The following is a 25,836-nucleotide window of genomic DNA, read 5'->3' on the forward strand; positions in this document are numbered from 1 at the left end:
CTTTCCCTAAGACATCTATCCACCCGGATGGCAAGGGACATGGCGGCCTCCAGCGACCTGGGGGCGGTGTACTGCACCAGAGTATCCTGCAACTTTGGAGACAAACCCTGCACAAATTGACTCCTAAGTGCAGGGTCATTCCACTGAGTGTTAGTGGCCCATCTCCTAAACTCTGAGCAGTACTCCTCAGCAACCCCGGCTCCCTGTTTACACCTATGGATCCGAGATTCTGCCAGGGCAACACCATCAGGATTCCCATACACAAGTGCCAAAGCTGCAAAAAACTTGTCCACAGACTCTAATGATGGAGAATCGTCCGGTAGGGAGAAGGCCTAGGATTGGGGATCCCCTTTAAGAAGGGACATGATTCCCACCTGTTGCTCTTCTCTCCCTGATGAACGAGGGCGCAGCCTGAAATACAATTTACAGGCTTGTTGAAACACCAAGAATTGATCTCTCCCTCCAGAAAATCTGTCAGGGAGGGATATCTTTGGTTCTGGCTGAGCCTGCTCCTGAACCAAGCCCCCAAAGCCCACCAAGAGCTGCAGTTGCTGCACCAAGTCACCGCACAGGCCCCTAATCTCATTAGTAAGGGTCTGCAGCATTTGGGCAAAGGGCTGAACTTGGTCCATGGCTCAGCAGAGAAAAAATAAGTTATGGTTGGTGATAATGTCACGAAAATGTCACGTGGACCGTCCTGTGTGACGCGACCCGCAGGCCGGTAACTGTAAACAACAAGACGCGGCACGTGATACAGACCTGTGTGACACGGCCCGCAGGCCGGTAACTAAAACAACAAAACAAGAGGAAGGGAAAACAGTTACAATGGTTGGCCCTGCGATAGGGAATGGGGACGTGGAGACCTCCTGCACTCCCCTGAGTCAGTGTCCCTAACGCTCCTAACATTCCCTATGCCAGTTCCGCACCGGGCGGCGCTCAGGATACCTGTTGCCCTAGCACACCCTACACCTATCCCTTGCTAGGGAGCTGGGTGGCGCAGGTGCTGGCCCCACCACTGTACTAATACACACAAAGGAAAAACACAAACAGGGAAACACCACTTAGCTTTACTCTGTTGCACTTGCTCCTGGCAACAGAGTCCACCATCAGAATGCAGCTCTCCTCCTGAATCGCTGCCACCAAGCTCTGTCAGAGCTACAAGGAAATCCCCTATGACTCCTTCCACTCCAGGGCTAAGACAGTGCTGCAAGGAATGCTCTACAGCTCCTTCCTCCACCAAGGATGGTTGAAATGAACACTATCACCAAACACTGATTGCAACACCTGTGACTCTTTTATAGCAGAGCCAGCAATCACACCTGCATTATAAACATGTGCACTTAACTAAAGAAACAGAGTGCAATGACGCTCACCACCACCGGGGGCAAACTTACAACAAACGACACCTCAGTGCAATAATCCTAATGGCCACCGGGCGCAAAAACCACACTTAAGCACAGCTTAAGAAAATTTTTTTTTTACCTGTGCTTTATATCCGTCCTGATCCCGCATGGATCATGACAATATGCAAATACATGCATACACAGAGCATATACAGACATATGTACAGAGCACATATACACAGATCACATACATACAGCACATGTATTCACAGAGGACATACATACAAAGAAATGCATACACAGAGCACATACTTAAAGACACATGCATAAACAAAGCGCATACATAGAGCTACAGTATGCACATGCATACACAGAGCACATGTACACAGATCACATACATACAGCACATGTATTCACAGAGCACATGCATACAAAGACATGCATACACAATGTGCATACTTAAAGACACATGCATACACAGAGCGCATACATAGAGACATGTATACACCCAATACATATAGACATATAAAAACAGAGCACATACATACAGAAACATGCATACACAAAGCACATACATACACAAGTAAATGTATACACAGAGCACACATATATACATTCATATGTATACAAAGAGCACATGCATACAGACATATACAGTATGTATACCCAGAGCATATACAAACAGATATATGCATGCACAGAGCACAAACATACAGACTATGTATTTACAGAGCACATACATATATGTATAAACAGAGCACATACATATGTAAGAAGATGAGCCAGAACAGTCAGCGGTTCTCTATGCACTTTGGGGTCGGAACTATCAGGACTGTCACCACCGTTGCCGGGGGACGATTTATCCGAGTGGAGAGGACCTTTGCACTGGAAAGTAGGGGGTGTGGGGGAGATAAAAGGGACTGAGCACGGGAACAGGGGAGATTTGGTGGGAAGGTGACACGAGAACAAGGAGAAGGTTGACCCCCTCCCCACTGCTCCGTCTGCGTATGCCATATACTCTAGTTCCCTGCAGATTGACCTACCATCAGAGTGCGTCCTGACTGAGCTGCCCCCGGATGTTCCCATACTGGTCCAGTCCTTATCGCTCGCAGTGAAAGATAATTTTACTCGCTCTGATCATAGCGAGCCAGTTAGAGGTTCGCACGCTGCGTGGTCTGTGAGCCAGCATGCTGCTTGTGTTCTGCGACATTCCAGAGGAATCAACAAAAGAGACTATTCCCACATACCAACGTACTCCATTCAAGCAAGCCCGGATACATTGGCATGGTTGGGAGACAGTCCATTTCATTCTTCCGCAAAAGAACCAGAGACATTGTCCACGATCTACGACGCCGGCGGGAGATATTCCAGCCTCTCCCCAACAAGAACTTCAAGTGATAATTTACTTCTTTTGTACACCCCTTGCCCAAATATTGTGTTTTTGTACAAATTCTGTTGTTGCGCTCAGTGTTCCTGTGCCATTAAATTGTTGATTTCATCTCCCTGGGCGGAGTATCCCTTGTACGTCAATAATCTGTTCAAAGTAAACTCTGTTAACCCCTTCTCTGCCTCCTGCTTTTCACTGCATCCAACGAACTTCACTTGCAGTACCTTTACACATACATACAGACAAATGTATACACAAACCCATGCATACATATAGACATGTATATACAGACAAATGCATACACAGCATATATACATATATGTAAACATAGAGCACATACATACAGACAGAGACCCCTATTTGATATACAGTCAATCCCTATTTGCTATTTTGGGGACAATTTTTATATATTGTTGTAAGCAGTCTTGCCAAGTGTGTGCAGTAGTTATCTTCAAGACTTAGAAGTTAACTTCTAAGATCCCAGTCTGTTCTTTCCTGTACATTAATTTCTATATAGCAATTAGCTGCTCACCTCCCACTCTCAGCTGCAACTGCTCTTATCATAGTCCTGCATAATCACAATCCCCTAGCACCTAGCATCTTTAGTTTCTGGAGCAGTTCTCCAAATCACTGCTCTCATTTTCCTGAGCCATGCTCTTGTTAAATTGCCCTTGTCTATAAATATAATCGTCTAATTCTGTCTGTTTGTAACAGAAATCCCACATCGTTGATTGGTCGACCATGACCAATCAGCGACAGGCACAGTCTGGCCGTGAATTGGCGCGGAATTCGAACAACGGTTGCCATGGGTCATCTCCTGCCGCATGGAGGTCAGCGGAGACGCAGCCGGGAGATGACCGGCTCAGCGCTCAATGTGCGGATGGTACCCAGGGTCCGGAGGAGAGGAGACTCTCCTCCAGGCCCTGGGTACCATAAACCTGTAAAAAATAGAATTAAAATAAAAAATACTGATATACTCACCTTCTGATGGCCCCCGGACTCTTTCCCTCCTCTCATCAAGCGCCCGGCATCTTCCGATCCCAGAAATGCCTTGTGTGAAAGACCGCTGATGACGTCGCGCTCTCGCGAAAGTGTCGTCATCTCCGGTCCTTCGCGCTAAGCATTATTGGGACCGGAAGATGTCAGGAGCATGGAGAGGAGATTGGGGGCCGTCGGAAGGTGAGAATAACCTTTATTTTTTTATTATTTCTTACATTCTATCTTTTACTATTGATGCTGCGCAGGCAGCATCAATAGTAAAAAGTTGATCACAATTGTCAAGCACTGTGCTTGACAAGTGTGACCAAACTCTCAATCATATTCCAAGCAATGATTCAAATCTCTTGGAATGCGCCTGAATTCCGCACCCGAAAATCGCGTGAAAACGCATGTTTTCCGCAGGAAAATGTATGCTAATTTGCATGCGTTTTTCCAGTGGTGGGAGTTGCGGAAATGCTGCAGCATTTCTGCAACGTGGGCACTTAGCCTCAGTGTGACACGACCAGGCCCCCGCTGTGAGATCCCCGATCTTGGTGGATCGTCCTGGACCATCTTTTGAATGTCGGTCTCCTTTCTAGAATACGCATTAGAATCGGGCCACCATTTAGTATCTCTATATGCAAATATAATAACAGTGTAAACTTCAGAACAATGACAGCAGCAGAAGGAAACTGACCATAAAAATGTTGGTCAAGTAGGTGAGCAGTGCCCATGCCCAACCCCTCTTTCCTCCACCACTTGCCCTGCAACCAGGAATGAAGGAGACTTGAAAGCCATCAGTTGCTCAAGAGAAAACATTGGAACAACCCTTTAAGTGCTTTTTGCCTTTTTAAGAAAAAATTAGCAATTTACTTGAAAGACTGGAATATAAAACTCCGGTTACGATAAATCTACTCCCTTGAATTCTGAGTGGAAAGTAGAATCTGAAAGGGAGGCCTTCGGCTGCACTTGTGGTGTTTTATTACACATGAATAGAAACTAATAACTTTTTTAAAGCACCAGTGTACTAACAATATAACAATTTCGTAACAATCTGCAATCTCATTTCTTTTACCAAGCACAGTTTCAGTTTTATATCATAATCGTATTTCACCAAGTCTATTGCAGGATATCACCAGCAGCACAGAGAAACAAATGATCTACTGCAGCCTATAAATGGTAGACACTGAGGAATTGATGTCATATATCCCATCTTCAAGCTCTGAATGCAGAAACTTATAGCGTCTGCCCTGTTTATTTCTATTAACATTGGGCAACCTTTCACCTCCGATAAATAACACATTCATAGCTCAAGAGTTCATTGGATTCATTGTGTGGAAAGATTTTATATTTCTTATTAGAATGATTTAAAGCAGAATATTAGTCATTGGTTCAGAACTCATTCTGCTCAGCAAAGTTGTGGTACACTACCCAGGTCACACACAATGTAGTGCACTGATAAATACAATATTGCATTTGATGTGCTAGTAAATGTGCTCAATCAGAATAAGAACATAAAAAAGAGGCTACAATCCATGGTAAAAATGCGTCTAGGATTATACTCCTTACAAACATATTATGTATACAAGAAATGTTATACTCTTTACGGCATATTTTGACTCATTTCCCAATATTTTGAGGCCTGAAGCCGCATTGCAATGTGAGTTACCTTGCCACAATAAGATGGCTGTTATGCTTCTTTGATCAAAAAATCCCAACTAAGTATCCTATGGTTTTCTTTTATATGTATTACTATTTACTTACTACTGCAAGGTTCATTGTTTTTGTTTTAGGTTTTGTCTGTTAAATGGCCACAGTGTGAATGTGCACCTACACATTACACTTAAACCAACAGGTGTGCTGGCCCATGTTTTCAGTTTTGCTTTTAGGGTGTGCCCCCTCCACCCCCACTTTAGGCTGTCCATCTTGGCTATTTATCATTCCACCAGTAGGTGTAAAACACCAGCTCTGCCCCCATCTATTTTGAGACTTGCTGGCACATAGCGAGGTGAGATAATTAGGGTTAGGGACCATCCTGATTGGGTACACCTTGTTGGGGTAGGATGGCTTTCATTTTTCTGATTCAAAAAATGTCAACTAAGTAACCTGTACATGTGCTATTTACTGCAGGGTATCTAAGCATTGTGTTTATTCAAGGTTATACGCAGCGCTCATCATAAATGAGTAAACCTTCTTGGAAAAGTAAGATTTTAATCAATATCTCATTGAACACCAAAAGATTTTCCCAAATTTTGACAAAACTGAGTTTCATAGAACATTTTTTTCAACCCATAACATGAAAGATTAAAAATATAACTTCCATTACAAAATCTCTACATACTGTATTTACATAGGTTGTATAAAGACCTAGGTCCATCAAGTTCACCGTTTCTCCACCAATTGTACAAATTTAAAGTGAACTTGTCAGCAGGATTTTGCTCAGTTGGCACCGTTATATTGATTACATTGATACTTGGGTTGATGAAATCAATCTTGTGGTTGTTGCTTAACAGCTTCACTACATGTGTCGTACAAGTACGGCGCATGTCGGGTCTCCCCCTTTTATATGGGTTCAGGCACTGAAAATTGTGAAAATTGGGTCTAAATGTGTCTAGATGTGTGGTGAGCACCTTGAACATCCAGGTGCTTCTCAAAAGCTTATAACATTGATCTGTGTAAATGAAAAAAAATATTTTCCCCATAAAAATGTTGTTTTAGTCCCAATTTTTTTAACTTTCGCAAGGATATCAGGAGAAGATGGACCCAAAATTTGTTGTGCAATTTCTCATGAGTGCACCGACACTTCATATGTGATTTTTGAGGCAGAGTGCAAAGCTCAGAAGGGAAGAAGCGCCATGTTGTAGCTCAGATTTTGCTTGAATGGTTTAAGGGTGCCATGTCACTATGGCAGAGTCCCTGCGATGCCAGAACAGTAGAAACCCCCCCATAAGTGACCTCATGTTACAATCTACACCCCCCAATGAATTAATTTAGGGGTGCAGTAAGCATGTTGGCACGACATGTGTCTCACTTCACTGAATTTTATATCATTGGGCGGTGAAGAAAGAGTTACATTTTCACTACTACTAAAATGTTATTTTAGCCCTACTTTTTTAATTTTTTTAATGGGCTAATAGGAAAAAAATGATCTAAGTTTGTTGTAAAAATTTCTCTGTAGTGCACCAATACCCTATATGTTATCGGGTAATACCTTTCCGTGCAAAGATCAGAAGAGGAGGAGCACCAAATTACACTGCAGATTTTATTGTTTTGTTTTGTGGGTGCCACGAACCACTGGGAGAGCCCATGAGGTGCCAGAACAGCAGAACCCCTCATAAGTGACACCATTTTAAAACTATACTTCTCAATGAATTCACCTAAGTGTACAGTGATCATACTGGCACCACAGATGTGTCATAAGATTTTATACCATTGTGCGGAGAAGAAAAAATAATTACATTTTTACCACCAAAAGTTTGTTTTAGCCCCAGATTTTACATTTTCACGCAGGAAGTGGGTAAAAATGGCACCAAGATTTGTCCCACAATTTCTGCTGAATGTGGCAATACCCCATATGTGACTGTATGACTGTACAGTACTACTCAGCCATACGGAGAGACTTGGGAGGGATGGAAAGCTATTTTCCTCCTGGAGCACAGATTTTCCTAGAATAGTTTGTAGACTCCATATACAGAGCCCTTAAGTGCTAGAAGAGTAGAATATTCCCTCAAGTGAACCTATTTTGGAAATTATACCCCTGTGGGAATTTATCTACATATTTAGTGACAATTTTGACTCCATGGATGTTTTCCAGAAACAAGTAGCAGTGGATGTTGTTGAGTGAAAATTGCAAACTGCTGTTGTAGTGCCCAGTATGTTGTAATGCCAAGTACATTGTAGTCCCTAGTGCGTTGTAGTGACCAGTACATTGTAGTGGATAGTTTGTGAAGAAGGTACAGGGTGGTAGTCGTGGCTGATAGCATTTGCGTTAGCGCACCCTGCCCTCCCATCACACCATTACAGACACATACCGTCCGTAACTCTGCATACCTGTGGCTTCTTCACCTTAACCCTCAGGACCCTCTGCACATTTCTGAAGGCTTCCTCAGTCCGATTGTTCACAAAATGAGCCACAGTCCAACTCAACTTTCAAATAAACAACTTTACTGATCCTTGTACACAACACATCTGTATTCGTTCCAACACCAGCATCAGTTTCCACATCATGCAACTCTTCCTCTGTCCCTGTCCTTCTCTGTGTCACTAAGCTCGCTTCCTGGACTGACCATACCTTTCAGCCCTTCAGTGTCCTCCCTGTGCAGGCCTGCTCAGTTTGGGGGTTCCCTTGACCATTTCTCCCCGATTCTGAGGGCATCAGCCCATGCGATAACCTGCCACATTGTGAGTGACCTGCCCATACTGCTTAGTCTTCCCTAGCAACTGCAGTTCCCACTTTAGCTGCACTGCTAGCAATGTTGCCGCTGCTTCCTCTGATGATGTCCTGACCACCAATACCAGATAGCTTGGCCTTACTCTTAATGTTGCATGCCATGGTGTTGCCCAGGGCTAATTAGCCCACACGAGCTGTACGGGCGCCCTGGCCCCAACTGAGATCTATCAGGAAGTCCTTCCTGCCTTATCCACCGTGCCCCTCCTATCTTAACTATTCACATTCCTACTATAGTATATACACTATGTGGACTAATCTGCCCCATCTAGTGGCCAAACATGAACACTACGCTTTCTCTATATATAATGTGATACACACAGTATGAACATCAATAAATGTACATTAACGGGTATTCAAATAACAATATACAGTAACAAGAAGTACTTAAAGGGGTAGGAGCATGCTCCAGACTTTGTAACCCCTTACAAGTGCATGGTAGTGCCCAACTCATGCTTCTAAAGACATGCACCCGTAAATTAAGCGGGCTCTAATTGCTATAAAAATGCCAAACTTGTGGACATTAAATGTGGTTTAGGCACACTGTGGGGCTCAGAAGGGAGGGGGAATTTAGATTTGGTAATGCAGAATTAATTGGATTTCTTTTGTGGAGCAAGGAGTCATAGCACTTTTTTAGAGTCTTTGTATTACCAGTAACGTGAAAGCCCCCTATATTTAAGTTAACAAATTATGAACCTGAGTGGGGTCTTTCTTTTTTGTGGATTGAGTTGAAGCTTTTATTGGAAACATTTTCCATAATGTTATAAGATCACATTTATCATGCGCTCTATGCTGAGCCCTTATATTGGGGTTTCTATCTAAATCTCTGAGTGACGTGATTCAGATGAAACCCCCAAAGGATCCATTCACTAAAATGAGGCAGCAGAATTACTCTGGACTCCATCTGTCCTTTGCTCAGCATTGTCCTTTTCTTCAGAGTTGCACAAAACTGTGGACAATGGCTCTTTTATGCAAGCTTAAAAAGGCGGACATCACCGAATCATAGGTCAGACGGCATCCACAGTATCTCCATCTGCCTTATTAGAGCGCAAGATAAATGTGCTCCGAGCCTTACTGCGATTTTTGGGAGACAAAATGAAAAAAATCAACAGCAGATGAAGAATTGGTTTTCTTTATTTAATTGTTTACGCTGTTTTTTGTGTGGTATAAGTGATTAGACAACTTTATTCTTCAGGTCAGAGTTATTATAGCAATACCAGGTATATATTGTTTTTTTTTTTATATTTGGCTGTTGTCACACAAAGTTTTTTTTTTTTTCCACAAACTAGTTTTTGCATTGTCATCTTTGAAAGCTATAATTTTCCATTTTTCGTCTGACAGAGTCATGTGACGTCTTGTTTTTTTGCGGGACCAGTTGCCGTTTTTATTGGTACCATTTTCAGGCACTTGACATTTTTTGATCGCTTTCTATTGCAATTCTTGGGAGGCAGAATAAACAAAAAACAGCAATTCAGGAATTTATATAGTTTTTTGATGTTTTGGTGCTTTAACACAATAAAACCTATTTTATAGAAAAAATTATGAATTTTGGATCGCTTTATTCTGAGAGCGATAACTTTTTTATTGTTCTGCTGATGGAGATGTATGACAGCTTGTTTTCTGTGGGACAAAATTATGTTTTCAGAGATACCATTTATTTTCAATAGATCTCGATGCCAAGAAATCAATCTGCGCATGCGCCGCCTCCGGTGGCCATTTTACCGGAGGCCATCGCATTGCAGCAGTGGATGTGCGGGGCATTTTTAAAATGTCGGAGAAGCCCCCCACACTACCGAGCACCATCAAACCTGCCTCACCAGCCTGGAATGGGAGTCAGATCATCGCCGCACCACTGAACAACTCCTATGATCCTGCTCCACCAGTGGTGCCGACTCTCCTTCCCACGGTAAGCCGAATTTGGACTGTAAGACAGAACCCCATTTGACGCATTAATTTTTTCCCCTTTTTTCCTTGTGAAAATTTGGGGTGCGTCTTATAGTCTGAAAAATACAGTACATTCTTCTCTTGCCAAAAACAGGAAAATGTATTATTCACGCTGTAAAGAATAAAATAATTCTCAGGGTAAGAAACATTTAATGAAAAACTGTTTTACACAGTTGATCCAGAGAAAAGCAAATAACCCCATATGATGTTTTTCTCATCTAAGTAGAACAAAAATTCATATTGCAGCCAAAATAAATTGCTGGATCGGTTTACCATCACCAGATATCTATTAAACATAACTTGTAATAAATTAAACTTTACAAATACACTAGATAGTGCTGACCTGGAGGGGACTAATAATACAATCCAGTCGCCTAAAAGGGCAAAGCCCCACTAGATATTCTGTAACCCCTCGCTAAAAGGTCATAAACCGTAACCTTTACTGAGTATTAGATTAAAATATTTTATTTTTGCCAATCAGAAAATGTATTTTGTTTGAGAATGTTTTCAGAAGCAATTGCTTATCTGCAGTATTAATGATGCACCCTGGGGTGTCTTCCGTACATGGAAAGGCAAATACGGAATGAATAAAATTAAGCATGCGGCACATGTCCCCCCGATATGTTTCATCGAAACCTTGACGTCTTAAGGGGACGTGAAAATGAAGAGAATTTGTAATAACTTGTTCTAATATTATTAATGTTAGAAAGCCACTCATACTCTCATGAGAAATTTCAGCAAATGTATCTTCACAACAGCCTTGCTCCTCTTACAGTAAAGAAACCTTACGACGGTGATGGCAAAACCTTCATCCCTACAAGCTTGGAGGAGGCCCCCTTGTCACAGTTCTTAGCATAAATACACCATTGCATAGATATTGGTGCTGTACATTGTGTGTAATCTCCCCATAAACTGACTTTTTCCTAAATTAACCCCAAGTTAAATAATCTGAGTTTTGCAGTACTCCCATTCACTTTAATAATTTGGTTGCCATATTGTGCACCCATTGAGATTCAGTTATATCCCATAATATAAATATAGGATGTGTAAGCTAACAATAGCAGTGTCAATTTGACAACAACCACATAAATATTGATTTCTTTTTACACTTATTTTCCCAGCTATCCCTGAAATAATTTGCACAAAGGAGGAAGGATAAAAAAGAATTAAGCTGCTATAAAAGAAATGAAATCCACCTTTAAAATAAGTGACTGATAATAAGTTAAATGATTTGAGTCAAATACAAGAATCGACCAATCCAGCTGTCCTTGATCATACGTGCAAGGTTACTAAACTCCTCCAGAGAAGGATAATGCAGCTGCCAAACAATCAATGGTTTAGGATTCAAGGGAAAAGGCTTTTCTTAAAGAAGCCGTTCTGTACAATGGCTTCTATGGTAATTTACACCATGAAAATTCGAGCTATATACGTATCCTAATCAAATGACACACTTATGAGTCAAGAGAATCATTATTAGATGTTACAGAGGCTGTCAGCCAGAGGAAGCGCATTAAATGCTCAAGCATTGTTTCATTTTCTCACCGTTTTCCCTGTAATCAATGAATTAGTATTCACAAAGTACTGTCCACTTACCCACAACATATCTGATCCTCTCTCCTGCAGGGTCAGCATGCTTCTCTCAGATGCAGCTGGTGAGGTCAGAACACTCGCCGTGGACTGCGGCCACTCATACAATGCCTCAGCCTGATCGCCTTTGCTCTTCTTTCTCTTGATAATCTACATGATTAGAATAAAAGCACATTTTAATATCGCACTATACAAGTTAAATACTAGATGCCAAAAACAATGATTAAATCAATCTACATAGTCTAAAAACATGATAAACCTGAGTCATCATGCACATAGAGAGGTAGTATGAATTAATGGGAATCTGTTGGTAGGATCAATGCCCCTAAACCATCTATTGTTATTATTATTATTTATTATTATAGCGCCATTTATTCTATGTCACTTTACATGTGAGGAGGGGTATACATAATAAAAACAAGTACAGTATTCTTAAACAGTACAAGTCACGACTGGTACAAGAGGAGAGAGGATCCTGCCCGCGAGGGCTCACAATCTGCAAGGGATGGGTGAGGATACAGTAGGTGAGGGTAGAGCTGGTTGTGCAGTGGCTTGGTTGATCGGTGGTTACTGCAGGTTGTAGGCTTGTCGGAAGAGGTAGGTCTTCAGGTTCTTTTTGAAGGTTTCGATGGTAGACGAGAGTCTGATATGTTGTGGTAGAGAGTTCCTGATTAGGGGGGATGCGTGGGAGAAATCTTGTATAGGATTGTGTGAAGAGGAGATAAAAGGGGAGTAGAGAAGGAGATCTTGTGAGAATCGGAGTTGCATGCAGGTAAGTACCGGGAGATGAGGTCACAGATGTAAGGAGGACACAGTTTGTGGATGGCTTTGTATGTCATGGTTAGGGTTTTGAACTGGAGTCTTTGGGTAATGGGGAGCCAGTGCAGGGATTGACAGAGGGGAAAGGCTGGGGAATAGCGGGGGGACAGGTGGATTAGTCAGACAGCAGAGTTTAGAATAGATTGGAGGGGTGTGATGTGTTACATAGAGCAGGAGGTTACAGTAGTCAAGGCGGGAGATGATAAGGGCATGGAGTAGGGTTTTTGCAGATTATTGGTTGAGGAATGTATGGATCTGGGAAATATTTCTGAGTTGAAGCTGGCAGGAAGTGGAAAGGGCTTGTATATGGGGTTTGAAAGAGAGATCAGGGTCAAAGATAACCCTGAGGCAGCGAGCCTGTGAGACTGGGGAGAGTGGGCAGCCGTTTACTTTAATGGAATGGTCCGTTGGTGGGGCTGAGTGAGCTGGGGGAAAGGTGATGAGTTCTGTTTTGTCCATATTAAGTTTTTTAAATCTAGCAGAGAAGAAGCATGAAATAGTGGACAGACATTGAGGGATTCTGGTTAGTAGGATGGTGATATCTGGTCCAGAGATGTAGATCTGTGTGTCATCAGCATAGAGGTGATACTGAAAGCCGTGAGATTCTATGAGCTGTCCCAGGCCGAAGGTGTAAATGGAGAAGAGCAGGGGCCCTAGGACTGAACCTTGTGGGACTCCAATAGATAGGGGGTGCGGTGAGGTGGAGTGGAAGTGGGAGATGCTGAATATCCAGTCGGTTAGGTATGACGCGATCCAAGATAGGGCAAAGTCTGTGATGCCAAGAGATGAGAGGGTCTGTAGTAATAGGGAATGGTCCACTGTGTCACATGCATGGAGAGCCTGTTTGTTGTGACTGTCACACAGCCGCGACACATGCAGCTGTGGTGCCAAACAGCTGATTATCGGGAGCTGACCAGGTATCTGGTTTCCCGCTGCAGCTTCTTTCATAAGCGCTATAGCTTGCCGAATAAGGAGGGAGCCAACGATGTTCGCTCATCTCCAGTCATTACATGTCTCACACTGGTAACAACTAGAGATGAGTAAATTTGTTCGGATTCAGTTGCGAATATGATCGGAATCGAATATTGTTTTTGCAATATTCGTCGACCACAGCCGAACGTCATTAGAGTCAATGGGAGTAGAAATTACCGAATATGTTCGGAATCGATCATAAGACATACATTCGGCATGAATATTGTTTGAATATGGCTCGAATATGTCAAAATCAGATTCAAGGACAAAATTAGAACAAATTCGCTCATCTCTAGTAACAATCCCTTTCATTTAAGTCCTGGTGGCAGATTCTCATGCAGGTCAGTGTCTTGCCCATAGATCTTAACAGCTCATTTACATATCAAGAAAAATGTGGATCTGCAATATGACACAAGGTGCAGCAAAGAAGACCCAAGACAACATACTTAGAAGGGAGGTAAGAAAATTTCTAAAGCAATCCACAGGGAGGAGATTGGAACAAAACAAAATCCTCTAAACTGCATGCTTGCAAACGCCAGAAGCCTGACAAACAAGATGGAAGAACTTGAAGCAAAAATATCTACAGGTAACTATGACATAGTGGGAATAACCGCGACATGATTAGATGAAAGGTATGACTGGGCAGTTAACTTACAGGGTTACAGGCTGTTTAGAAAGGATCGTAAAAATCGGAGAGGAGGAGAGGTTTGTCTTTATATAATGTCTTGTCTAAAGTCCCCTTTAAGGGAGGATATTAGTGAAGGGAGTGAGGATGTCGAGTCCATATGGGTCGAAATACATGGAGGCAAAAATTGCAACAAAATTCTCATTGGGGTCTGTTACAAACCCAAAATATAACAGAAATCATGGAAAGTCTACTCCAAAGGCAGATAGATGAAGCTGTAACCCATTATGAGGTCCTTGTTATGAGGGACTTTAACTACCCGGATTTTAACTGGGAAATTGAGACCTGCAAAACCCATAAAGGCAACAGGTTTCTGCTAATAGCCAAGAATAATTATCTTTCACAATTGGTGCAGAATCCAACCAGAGGAGCAGCACTTTTAGACCTAATACTATCTAATAGACCTGACAGAATAACAAATCTGCAGGTCGTCGGGCATCTAGGAAATAGCGACCACAATATTGTACAGTTTCACTTGTCTTTCATTAGGGGGACTTGACAGGGAGTCACAAAAATACTGAACTTTAGGAAGGCAAAGTTTGACTAGCTTAGAGATGCCATTAATTTGGTTGACTGGGACAATGTCCTCAGAAATAAGAATACAGATAATAAACGGGAAATGTTTAAGAACATCCTAAATAGGCACTGTAAGCGGTTTATACCTTGTGGGAATAAAAGGACAAGAAATAGGAAAAACCCAATGTGGCTAAACAAAGAAGTAATAGGGGCAATTAACAAAAGAAAGCATTTAAACTACTAAAGCAGGACGGCACCATTGAAGCTCTAAAAAACTATAGGGTGAAAAACACTTTATCCATAAAACTAATTAAAGCTGCAGAAAAGGAAACAGAGAAGCACATTGCTAAGGAGAGTAAAACGAATCCCAAACTGTTCTTCAACTATATCAGTAGTAAAAGAATCATAAGTTAAAGTGTAGGCCCCTTAAAAAATTGTGAAGAAAGATGACGAGGAAAAAGCTAATATATTAAACACCTTCTTCTCTTCAGTATTCACGGTGGAAAATGAAATGCTATGTGAAATGCTGAGAGACAAAGAAAACCCTATATTAAGGGTCAAAAATCTAACCCAAGAAGAGGTGGGAAACCGGCTAAATAAGATTAAAATAACGTAGATAAATCTACGAGTCCAGACGGCATACACCCACGAGTACTAAGAGAACTAAGTAATGTAATAGACAAACCATTATTTCTTATATTTAGGGACTTTATAGCAGCAGGGTCTGTTCCACAGGACTGACGCATAGCAAATGTGGTACCAATATTCAAAAAGAGCTCTAAAAGTGAACCTGGTAATTATAGGCCAATAAGTCTAACCTCTATTGTTGGTAAAATATTTGAAGGGTTTCTGAGGGATCTTATTCTGGATTATCTCAATGAGAATTACTGTTTAACTCCATATCAGCATGGGTTTATGAGGAATCGCTCCTGTCAAACCAATCAAATCAGGTTTTATGAAGAGGTAAGCTATAGACTGGACCAAGGTGAGTCATTGGATGTGGTATATCTTGATTTTTCCAAAGTGTTTGATACCGTGCCACACAAGAAGTTGGTACACAAAATGAGAATGCTGGGTCTGGAGGAAAATGTGTGTAAATGTGTAAGTAACTGGCTTAGTGATAGAAAGCAGAGGGTGGTTATAAATGGTTTATTCTCTAACTGAGTCGCTGGTAGAAGATTTACACAGTAAAATATCGGTATTTGCAAATGATGCAAAACTATGTAAAGCAGTCAATACAAGAAAAGATAGTATTCTGCTACAGATGGATCTGGATAGGTTGAAAACTTGGGCCGAAAGGTGGCAGATGCGGTTTAACAATGATAAATGTACGGTTATACACATAGGAAGAAGGAATCAATATCACCATTACACACTGAATGGGAAACCACTGGGTAAATCTGACATGGAGAAGGACTTGGGGATTCTAGTTAATGATAAACTTACCTGGAGCGGTCAGTGCCAGGCAGTGGCTGCCAAGGCAAACAGGATCATGGGGTGCATTAAAAGACGTCTGGATACACATGATGAGAGCATTATACTGCCTCTGTACAAATCTCTGGTTAGACCGCACATGGAGTACTGTGTATAGTTTTGGGCACCAGTGCTCAGGAAGGATATAATGGAACTAGAGCGAGTACAATGGTGGGCAACAAAATTAATAAAGGGGATGGGGAACTACAATACCCAGAGAGATTAGCAAAATTAGGATTATTTAGTCTAGAAAAAAGACGACTGAGGTGCGATCTAATAACCATGTATAAGTATATAAGGGGACAATGCAGTTATCTCTCCGAGGATCTGTTTATACCAAGGAAGGTAAAGATCACAAGGGGGCATTTTCTGCGTCTGGAGGAGAGAAGGTTGTTCCACCAACATAGAAGAGGATTCCTTACTGTTAGAGCAGTGAGAATCTGGAATACCTTGCCTGAGGAGGTGGTGATGGCGAACTTTGTTGAGGAGTTCAAGAGAGGCCTGGATGTCTTCCTGGAGCGTAACAATATTGTATCTTACAGTTATTAGGTTCTTTAGGCGTAGATCAGGGGATTTATACTGATGGAATATAGGCTGAACTGGATGGACAAATGTCTTTTTTCAGAGTTGCTAACTATTTTACTATGTTACATATCAAGGTATCAATTTATTCAACTTTCTTATGAATGTGTAAGGAGAAGGGCGCTTTGTGCCGCCATACATTTTTGGCTATGGTTATAGCTACATGTTGCACAAAAAACATGCTTGTCATGCCTTCAGCATTAAGTTTCATGGTTGAGTTTTTGTTTGCAGTACACATGCTCTGGAGCCTCAGGAACTGAATTCACCTGTTGACAATAATTTTTCCCCTCTCTTGCCACCCTTCCTCCCTTTACAGTCATTTCGACCCTTACATCCCTGCATTCCTTGCTCCTTGTATATTGCTAAATATAACCATGTCACATTTGGATTACTACTACTACTATATGCTTTAAAAAGGTTTTAAAAGGAAACTGTCAGCTTGGGAATGCTGTAGGTCTATATTATAGAGCAGTAGCTGAGCAGATTGATTTGTCGGAAAAGAGTCAGTATAAGGGCTCCCTCATACGAGCTTGTAACTCAGACGAGTGCTATCCGATGTTTTATTGGATAGCATTCTTTCCAATGTTATAATATGGGGCAGTGCAGATCTGCGTTCAGATCGCAGCATGTTGTGAGTGGCTCCATAAATCAGATGACGCGGACCCATAAAGGTCTATGGGTGCGTGTAAAACATCAGACTGTGCTCGGATGTCTTCAGAGTACAGTCCAATCTATATGCACACAGGCAATGGAGAAGATGGAGAAATTAAATTCTCCATCTTCTCCACACCCGTGCTATGATTCTCTTATGCGAGAGAATCGGATCACAGCAAGATGACACTCGGCTCAAACTCTGATCAGAGTCTGAGCCAGGTGTCATTGCTATAATCAAATCGATTCTCTCAGAAGAAAGGATCATTGCTTGTGTGAACAAGCCCTAACCTGTTTTTTAATCACTTAAATTCCTGTCAATGGTAAGATGTAACCGAAAACCTACATTTTAGTTGCATATCCGAATAACTCACAATCAGTAAGTAGAATCACCCACTGGACGACTAAGCATAGAATGTGCAGGGATTTCAATGAATAAAATGCAAATTTTATTGATTTTTTTAACCCTCAAATTTAAATATCCATACAGCTGGCGGGTCAAACAACATATTCCATGTGATAAGCTCAGTTTAAAGGAATTATTTCCACGGTTTCCAAAAAAAAAAGCTTTTAATGCAGAAGAAACTTTTTGCAAAAGTTCAGTGAATGCAACCAGAACAAAGAAGAGAAATGCACTTACCTTTTGTACAATAGTTGTAGCCAGTTCCTCAATCAGTTCTTCCTTGTGCTCCCGCAAGTAACAAGCCTCATTCTGTTTATCCTAAAGGGAAAGAGAACATTTATTTTTTAAGTCACTGCTTTACGAAATCTAGGACACAATACTAGATTAACCCACATCTCCGTAGAGGGCTTTGCAAGGTCATGACTTAATTCCTGAATACTACCTGCTGCTTCCATCCATAACAAACAAACAAGACATTGCAGTCAGATAATAATAAGAATGTCACATATACAGAAGAGGATTTTATATAGCTAAAAAGTAACATGAAGGCCATGTTCACTCATTCGGTATTTTACATCAAAATTTGTAAGCCAAAACCAGGAGTGGAACAATCGAGGAAAAGTATAATAGAAACACGTCACCACTCCTGTATTTATCACCTACTGCTGGTTTGACTTCCAAATACTGATGTAAAATACTGACCAAATACTGAACGTGTGAACGTGGCCTAAATCTGCGATTTTATCACAAAACCCTAACAAGTATTTTCGAATCTAATACAAATTAAATATCCCCCAATTTGCAGGACCTACTGTACAGGTGGAACAATCCCTCTGAACACTAAAGGCAGGAGGATAAGAATTTGCTTTCCTTACCCAAAGTTAGAGGCATGATAGTAGTTGGATAGACAATCATATCACCCATTCTGTCAATCCCAAGTGTTCTTATGTATAATACTCTATACCTCTCTATACCACCATACTGTTCAAACATTTCTCAATGCAAGGTTGACTGTCCATCATAACATGTATCTGTAGTAAGTTCCACTTACATTTCTTTACTTTTATTGTATGTTTTTGTTTGTCTTAAAATTAAAAAAATGAAGGGCAGATTAGTATTATCCTATCTCCTCTTGAAGCAATTCAACCAAAGTTATACTGTGGTATCCGAAATATGTCATCTGTACAGACCCCGGTGTCCGGCACGGTCTTAAGAATACACATTTAATGGCATCCAAGAACCTGGACATCATTTGCCTTGAGCTGAACTACAACCATACTGATGATACAATTGTCAGGTGTTGGCTGGTAGTCTTGTGAAGTGATTTAAATCACACCTATCTCACCAAAAATGTGCACCTTGGTCTATAACTCTGATTTATAAACTAAAAAAAATCTAGATCACAGTTTAGAACGGATCAAGGTAACACTTAATTAAATATCTAGAGACAGAGGATTATATTAAAAACTATCTACCTCCAACTCTCCTATCTCCACAAACCTTTTGCCAAATGAGCTAAAGTTAGGGCTCTGCTAGAACCTTCTTTCTATTGTCTAAACCTCTCTTGCTCCTCTTTCTGGAAAGGCTTTTGACTTTGGAGGGCTTCTATATCTACTCTTGTCCACATATGCAGATGAGATAGGCAGAGAGAGCAATTGCACCAACAGCTAGCCTCCTTAAAGAGTCTCTGTCAGCACATAATGACTGTTCCAATTGAGTACAGGTGCTCAGTGCATCATGGTGTGACCAATCATTTACATACACTTTCCCACTTGGTTTCCCTCTATCGCCTCCATTCCCTGCTCTGATTGACACTTCTGGCTTCATATAGCCAGAGTAGGATGGAGATAGATGAAAAACAAGCAGGTGGGAAGGTGTATTTAAATAATTGGCCCCTCCATGAGGCACTGAGCATTGATACTTACCGTAGTTTCAACAGTCATTCTATGAAGACAGAATCCCTTTGAGGGAAGTGTCAAGGTAAGTGTGTGTGGGAAGAAACTCACGCAAACTCAGGAAAAAACATAAAAACTTATTGCAGATGTCCTTGGTGGAATTTGAATCCAGGACCCAAGTGCTGCAAATTAACACTGCTAACCACTGAAACATTTATTAATTGCATTTAATAAAAATGGATTTCTCAAAAGTGTGCAGCAATTTAGAATGTCACACAGGGAACCTTCTAACCTAAGGTGATGAACCAGAGACGCTGAATAGCAACAGAAGCCCTGCATTACTGACAGAGCTGATTAGACCTTGTGTGACTGCACTTGGCTCCTTAAGATGGTAAAGATGATTGGACATATAGCGTCATGTAAAAAGTTTGGGTACCCCTGGTCAAAATTACTGTTATTGTGAAAAGTTAAACAAGATGAAGATTAAATGATCTCTAAAAGGGATAAAGTTAAGGATGACACAATTGCTTTGTATTTTAGGCAGAAAAAATATTGTCATTTTTTATATTTTAAAAATTACAAAAAGGAAAAAGGAAAATGGGTCAATGCAAAAGTTTAGGCACCCCGCATGGTTAGTACCTTGTGGCACCTCCTTTAGCAAGTATGACAGCTTGTAAATGCTTTTTGCAGCCAGCCATGAGTCTTTCAATTCTCGTTTAAGGGATTTTCATTCATTCTTCCTTGGAAAATTCTTCCAGTTTTGTGAGATTCCTGGGTTGTCTTGCATGCACTGCTATTTTGAGGTCTATCCACAGATTTTCAACAAAGTTCAGATCAGGGGACTGTGAGGGCCATTGTAAAAACCTTCAGCTTGCACCTTTTGAGGAAGGCTATTGTGGATTTTGATGTGTGTTTAGGATCATTATCCATTTGTAGAAGCCATCCTCTTTTCAAATTCAGCTTTTTTTTACAAATCTTAAGTTTGCATCAAGAATTTGTTCAAATTTTAATTTAATCCATTCTTCCCTCTACCCGTGAAATGTTCCCTGTGCCATTGCCTGCAACACAACCCTAAAGCATGAATGATCCACCCCCATGCTTAATGGTTGGCAAGATGTTCTTTTCCTGAAATTCTGTGCCCTTTTTTCTCCACACATACCTTTGATCATTGTGGCCAAAGAGTTATATTTTAACCCCTTTCTGACATTTGACGTACTATCCTGTCCATGTGCCCTAGTGCTTCATGCCCATGGACAAGATAGTAAGTCATGTGCGATCAGCCGCGCTCACAGCCTGATTCTCACAACTGACAGGAATGGTCACGGACTGCTCCTGGCACTTTAGCCCCCAGAACACTGTGATCAAACATGATTGCAGCGTTCTGGAGGACCTGTCACTTGCCATAAATATGTATTTTTTTTAACCTGGTAATATTGCTGTTCTATTGAATCTGGTATTACTTTTCTTGTTTTCTTGCACCTTGGAAATATGGCGCTCTCTTCCCTGTATAAAAATCTAAAGTCCGTCATCATTCTGATTTCTTGTTAAGCCACTTTTTGTCTTGTCTTGTGGTATTTTTGCATTAAAATTCATCATAATGGGGCATGTTGTTCATGAAGTTTGCTCTTTATTATTGTCTCTACCCTGTTTTGCAGCAAGAAGTCAGAGTTAAGCTAAAATAGTGCAAAATTTTACACCACATTATCTTTCATGAATATTTATTTATGGCAAGTAAAAAGTCCTCTTTAAATTTTGAGCTACTTCTCACTTGAGAAATGGGCTTGCATGGCGTGGAGTTGTCAGAATTAAGCCAATTAGATTTTTCTTAACCCTGAGCTTGGTGCACCGAGGCTTGGAATACAGTTTACAAACAAAGCCTATGACTGACATTTGCCTCGACTCAGTTTTTGTGAAGCGGAAAATAAGTTCTAGGGTAGATCTATTAGAAAAGAACATGTGTCACTGCCTAGAGACACAGCATGAAATAAACTTTTAGTAATTAATACACTGAACATAACCGCTCATTATTTCCCTTGCCTTTTGTATTACATTGGATGTCTAATTTTATGTTTAATGACATTAACGAAATTAAAACAACATAACAAGCCATGCAAACCTCTGATTCCTAATAGTATTTACCAAGGGGGTTTTCGTGGGTTTTGGGTCATGTTCTCTTGAGTCTTTCTGTATCTCCTACAGGCATTAGAAAGTGTCTTTTCACTTTTTGTGAAGGAAAGGAAAGCCCTGAACTCCCCGTTTCTGGAGGTGGGGGGTTCCTGACAGACTCCTCAGCGTTAAAGCATTTATGACATATTAAATCCACATGCCTAATTGGTTTACATGGAAAAACCCACGGGCAAATGTACTAGTATTTTCATCCCCATAATGGTGTAAGCTAACAAAATATCACATTATTTTACACAGCTGGTGAATGCCATAAAACAGAAGAAATAACAAAACAATTAAAACAGAATTGCTGTCTGTAGCTCAAATTGCCCTAAACAGATTATATATATATATATTATACTGCTGAAAAATAATGGTAACATTAAATGCCACCTGCACAAAAATAATGGAAACACTAAATACTACATCCTAGATATCACTGAATGAAATATTCCAGTTGCAAATTATTATTCATTATATAGTGGAATGCGTTAAGAACAATAAAACATAAAAATGATCAATGTAAATCAAAATTAATATCCCATGGTGGTCTGTATTTGGAATAATACTCAAAATCAAAGTGGAAAATCAAATTACAGGCTGATCCAACTTCAGTGGAAATTCCTCAAGATAAGGAAATTTTGCTCAGTAGTGTGTGGCCTCCACATACCTGTATGACCTCCCTACAATGCCTTGGCATACTCCTGATGAGGTGGCGGATGTTCTCCTGAGGGATCTCCTTCCAAAATTGGATTAAAGCATCAGTCAACTCCTGGACAGTCTGTGGTGCAAAGTGGCATTGGTGGATGGAACAAGACATGATGTTACAGATGTGTTTGATTGGATTCAGGTCTGGGGAATGGGTAGGCCTGTCCATAGCATCAATGCCTTCATCATGCAGGAACTGCTGACATGTTTTAGCCACATGAGGCTGAGCATTGTCATGCATCAGAAAGAACCCAAGGCCAACTGCACCTGCATATGGTCTCACAATATGTATGAATACGATGTGGTGGGACGTTACTGAAACCTGGCTTGACGAGAGCCATGACTGGGTAACAAACGTAGAGAGTAACACTACATTTAGAAAAGTGTTATGATTGAGTCACCGTAGGAGGCAAAAACAGAAATGCTAGCTAAGTCCAGTTCAGCTTTAGAGGAGCAGTAATCAGACTGGTGTCCTAGAAGTCCACAGAGAAATCACCCACAGGGCAGAAGGGCGTCGGCAGCCTTATATCCAGTCCGTGACTCCACTCAGCCAGTTATCCTCATTAGACTCAGGTGCCTGATAATCAGGCTCATTACCTTCCTTTACCAGAATAGGGAGTTCACCAGACCTCAGTGACAAAGGGGAAAATGAACTCACCACAGAAAAGACAGGAAAGATAAAAAAGGTGGAGGGGTGTGTATCTTCGTAAAATCCACATTAACCCCTTACCGACATCAGATATACTATTACGCTGATGTCAGCATCCTCCACTTTGATATGGGCTCTGGCAGTGAGCCCACATATTTTCAAGGACATGTCGGCTGTTTTGAACATCTGACATGTGCCCGCAATAGCCGCGGGCGGAATCACGATCCACCCGCAGCTATTAACTAGTTAAATGCCACTGTCAAACACTGACAGCAGCATTTAAATGGCGCTTCCGGCCATCCAGACAAAAAAATGCGCTCACCGGTGACACGCGTCACGTGATCGCGGGTCACCGTTGCGTCGGCATGACAACACGAGGTCTCCTGGAGACTTCTATGGTTGTCAGTGCTGAATTGCTATGAGCGCCACCCAGTTTTCAGCGCTCATAGCAAGTCGGTAATTCTGCTACATAGAGGCGATCTGCTCATCACCTCTATGTAGCAGAGCCGATCGAGTTGTGCCAGCTTCTAGCATCCTATGGAGACTATTGAAGCATGACAAAAGTAAAGAAAAAAATTGTTTAAAAATATAAAAAATATATAAAAGTTTAAATCACCCCCCCTTCATCCCATTCAAAATAAAACAATAAAAAAAAAAATCACGCATATTAGGTATCTCTACGTTCAGAATTGCCCGCTCTATCAATAAAAAAGGATTAACCTGATCGCTAAACGACGTAGCAAGAAAAATATTAAAAACTCCAGAATTACTTTTTTTGGTCGCCGCGACATTGCATTAAAATGCAATAACGGGCTATCAAAAGAACGTAGCTGCACCAAAATGGTATCACTAAAAACGTCAACTCGGCGTGCAAAAAATAAGCCCTCAATGAACCCGAGATCACGAAAAATGGAGATGCTACGGGTATTGTAAAATGGCAGAATTCTTTTTTTTCGCAAAGTTTGGAATTTTTTTTCATCACTTAGATAAAAATTAACCTAGACATGTTTGATGTCTATGAATTCGTAATGACCTGGAGAATCATAATGGCAGGTCAGTTTTAGTATTTAGTGAACCTAACAAAAAAGCCAAACAAAAAATAAGTGTGGGATTGGACTTTTTTTTGAAATTTCACAGCACTTGAAATTTTTTCCTGTCTTCTAGTACACGACATGGTAAAACTAATGGTGTGGTTCAAAACTACAACTCATCCCGCAAAAAAAATAAGCCCTCACATGGCCATATTGACAGAAAAATAAAAAAGTTATGGCTCTGGGAAGAAGGGGAGCAAAAAATGAAAACGCAAAAACAAAAAAAAGCTCCGGTCATGAAGGGGTTTTATATAGCTGAACAGGTAGAGGATGAAATGCTGTAGCAAATTAAAAAGGCAGCAAACAGTAATAGGGTTCTTATAATGGGGGATTTTAACTATCCAGACATTCAATAAAATCTTCTGGTTGCGCTAAAAGCTACAATTTCTAATCCACAGTTCAGGACAATTACCTCTCTCAGCTGGTAGATGAACCAACCAGGGGAGGTAATCTGCTCAATCTGGTTATGTGAAATAAACCAAATACAATTTCAGATCTCCAGGTCAAGGAGCATTTGGGGAGCATAACATTGTAAGTTTCAATCATATATTCAAAAGGGGAAATGCCAAAACCTGGAACTTTAAGAAAGCTGATTTCAACAAATTAAGGGAAGAGCCTGGGACAACCTCATGGTAACTGGGGATACTGAACATAAATGGCACATTTTTAAGGAAATACTATTAGAATCCTGCAGAAAACTTATATCCTCTGGTAATAAAATGTCAAGGAATAAAAAGAAACCATTATGGATGAACGAAGTTTAATAAGACAAAAACAAAGGGCATTCAAAATCTTGAAAGCCGAGAATACTGTAATAGCATTTCAGGAGTATTAAGATCTAAACAAGAAATGTAAAAAATAAATCAAGCTAGCCAAGTTATCTACAGAGATACAAATCACCAACGACATTAAAATCCTAAAATTTTTTATAAATACATCATTGCCAGAAAGAAAAAAATAGATGGTATCGGCCCCTTAAAAGATGACAATAACAAGATAATCACAGAGGATAAAGAAGGCTGATTTATTAAACAGGCACTTTTCACCAATGAACTGTCTGTTACAGGGATCATTCAACAAGGCAAAAATCAAAATTCACAACCTGATATAATTAGTTTAACACAAAAAGAAGTACACCTACGTCTGAGCAAGTTAAACATTGACGAATCCTCCAGCACAGATGGCATTCATCCACGGATATTGAGGGAATTGAGATCAATAATTGACAGACCACTGTATCTCATATTCTTAGACTATCTTGTAACAGGGCTGGTGCCACAGGATTGGGGGATGGCTCATGTGGTACCAATATTTAAGAAAGGAAATAAGGTGGATCCAGGCAACTACCGTATGGTAAGTCTGACATCAGTAGTGTGCAAAATTTTTGAGGGCATTTTAAGAGATGACCTGCAGAGATATATTGCAGAAAATCTAATATATAAAGCTCAAAGTGTGTATGTATGTGTGTATGTATGTATGTATGTGTGTGTGTGTGTATGCGTGTATGTCCGGGATAGGCATCCGCACCGTCGCAGCTACA

The 25,836-nt window shown here is 40.8% G+C and overlaps 1 protein-coding gene across 2 annotated transcripts in view; it reads right to left on the minus strand.

The window, feature by feature from the left end:
• The window catches only part of MYRIP (myosin VIIA and Rab interacting protein), an 811,455-nt gene that overhangs the window by 192,067 nt on the left and 593,552 nt on the right, over positions 1-25,836 (minus strand). For both annotated transcript variants that reach the window (XM_073550109.1, XM_073550108.1), the window contains exons 7-8: positions 18,025-18,105; positions 11,693-11,836 (exon numbers count right to left, since the gene is read on the minus strand). In XM_073550109.1, coding sequence (XP_073406210.1) covers positions 11,693-11,836; positions 18,025-18,105 — 225 coding nt within the window. The remainder of the gene's footprint in view (positions 1-11,692; positions 11,837-18,024; positions 18,106-25,836) is intronic.

The sequence above is a fragment of the Dendrobates tinctorius genome, unplaced genomic scaffold (assembly GCF_039654945.1).
Source record: "Dendrobates tinctorius isolate UK_male_01 unplaced genomic scaffold, ASM3965494v1 ptg000162l, whole genome shotgun sequence".
Lineage (NCBI taxonomy): Eukaryota > Metazoa > Chordata > Amphibia > Anura > Dendrobatidae > Dendrobates > Dendrobates tinctorius.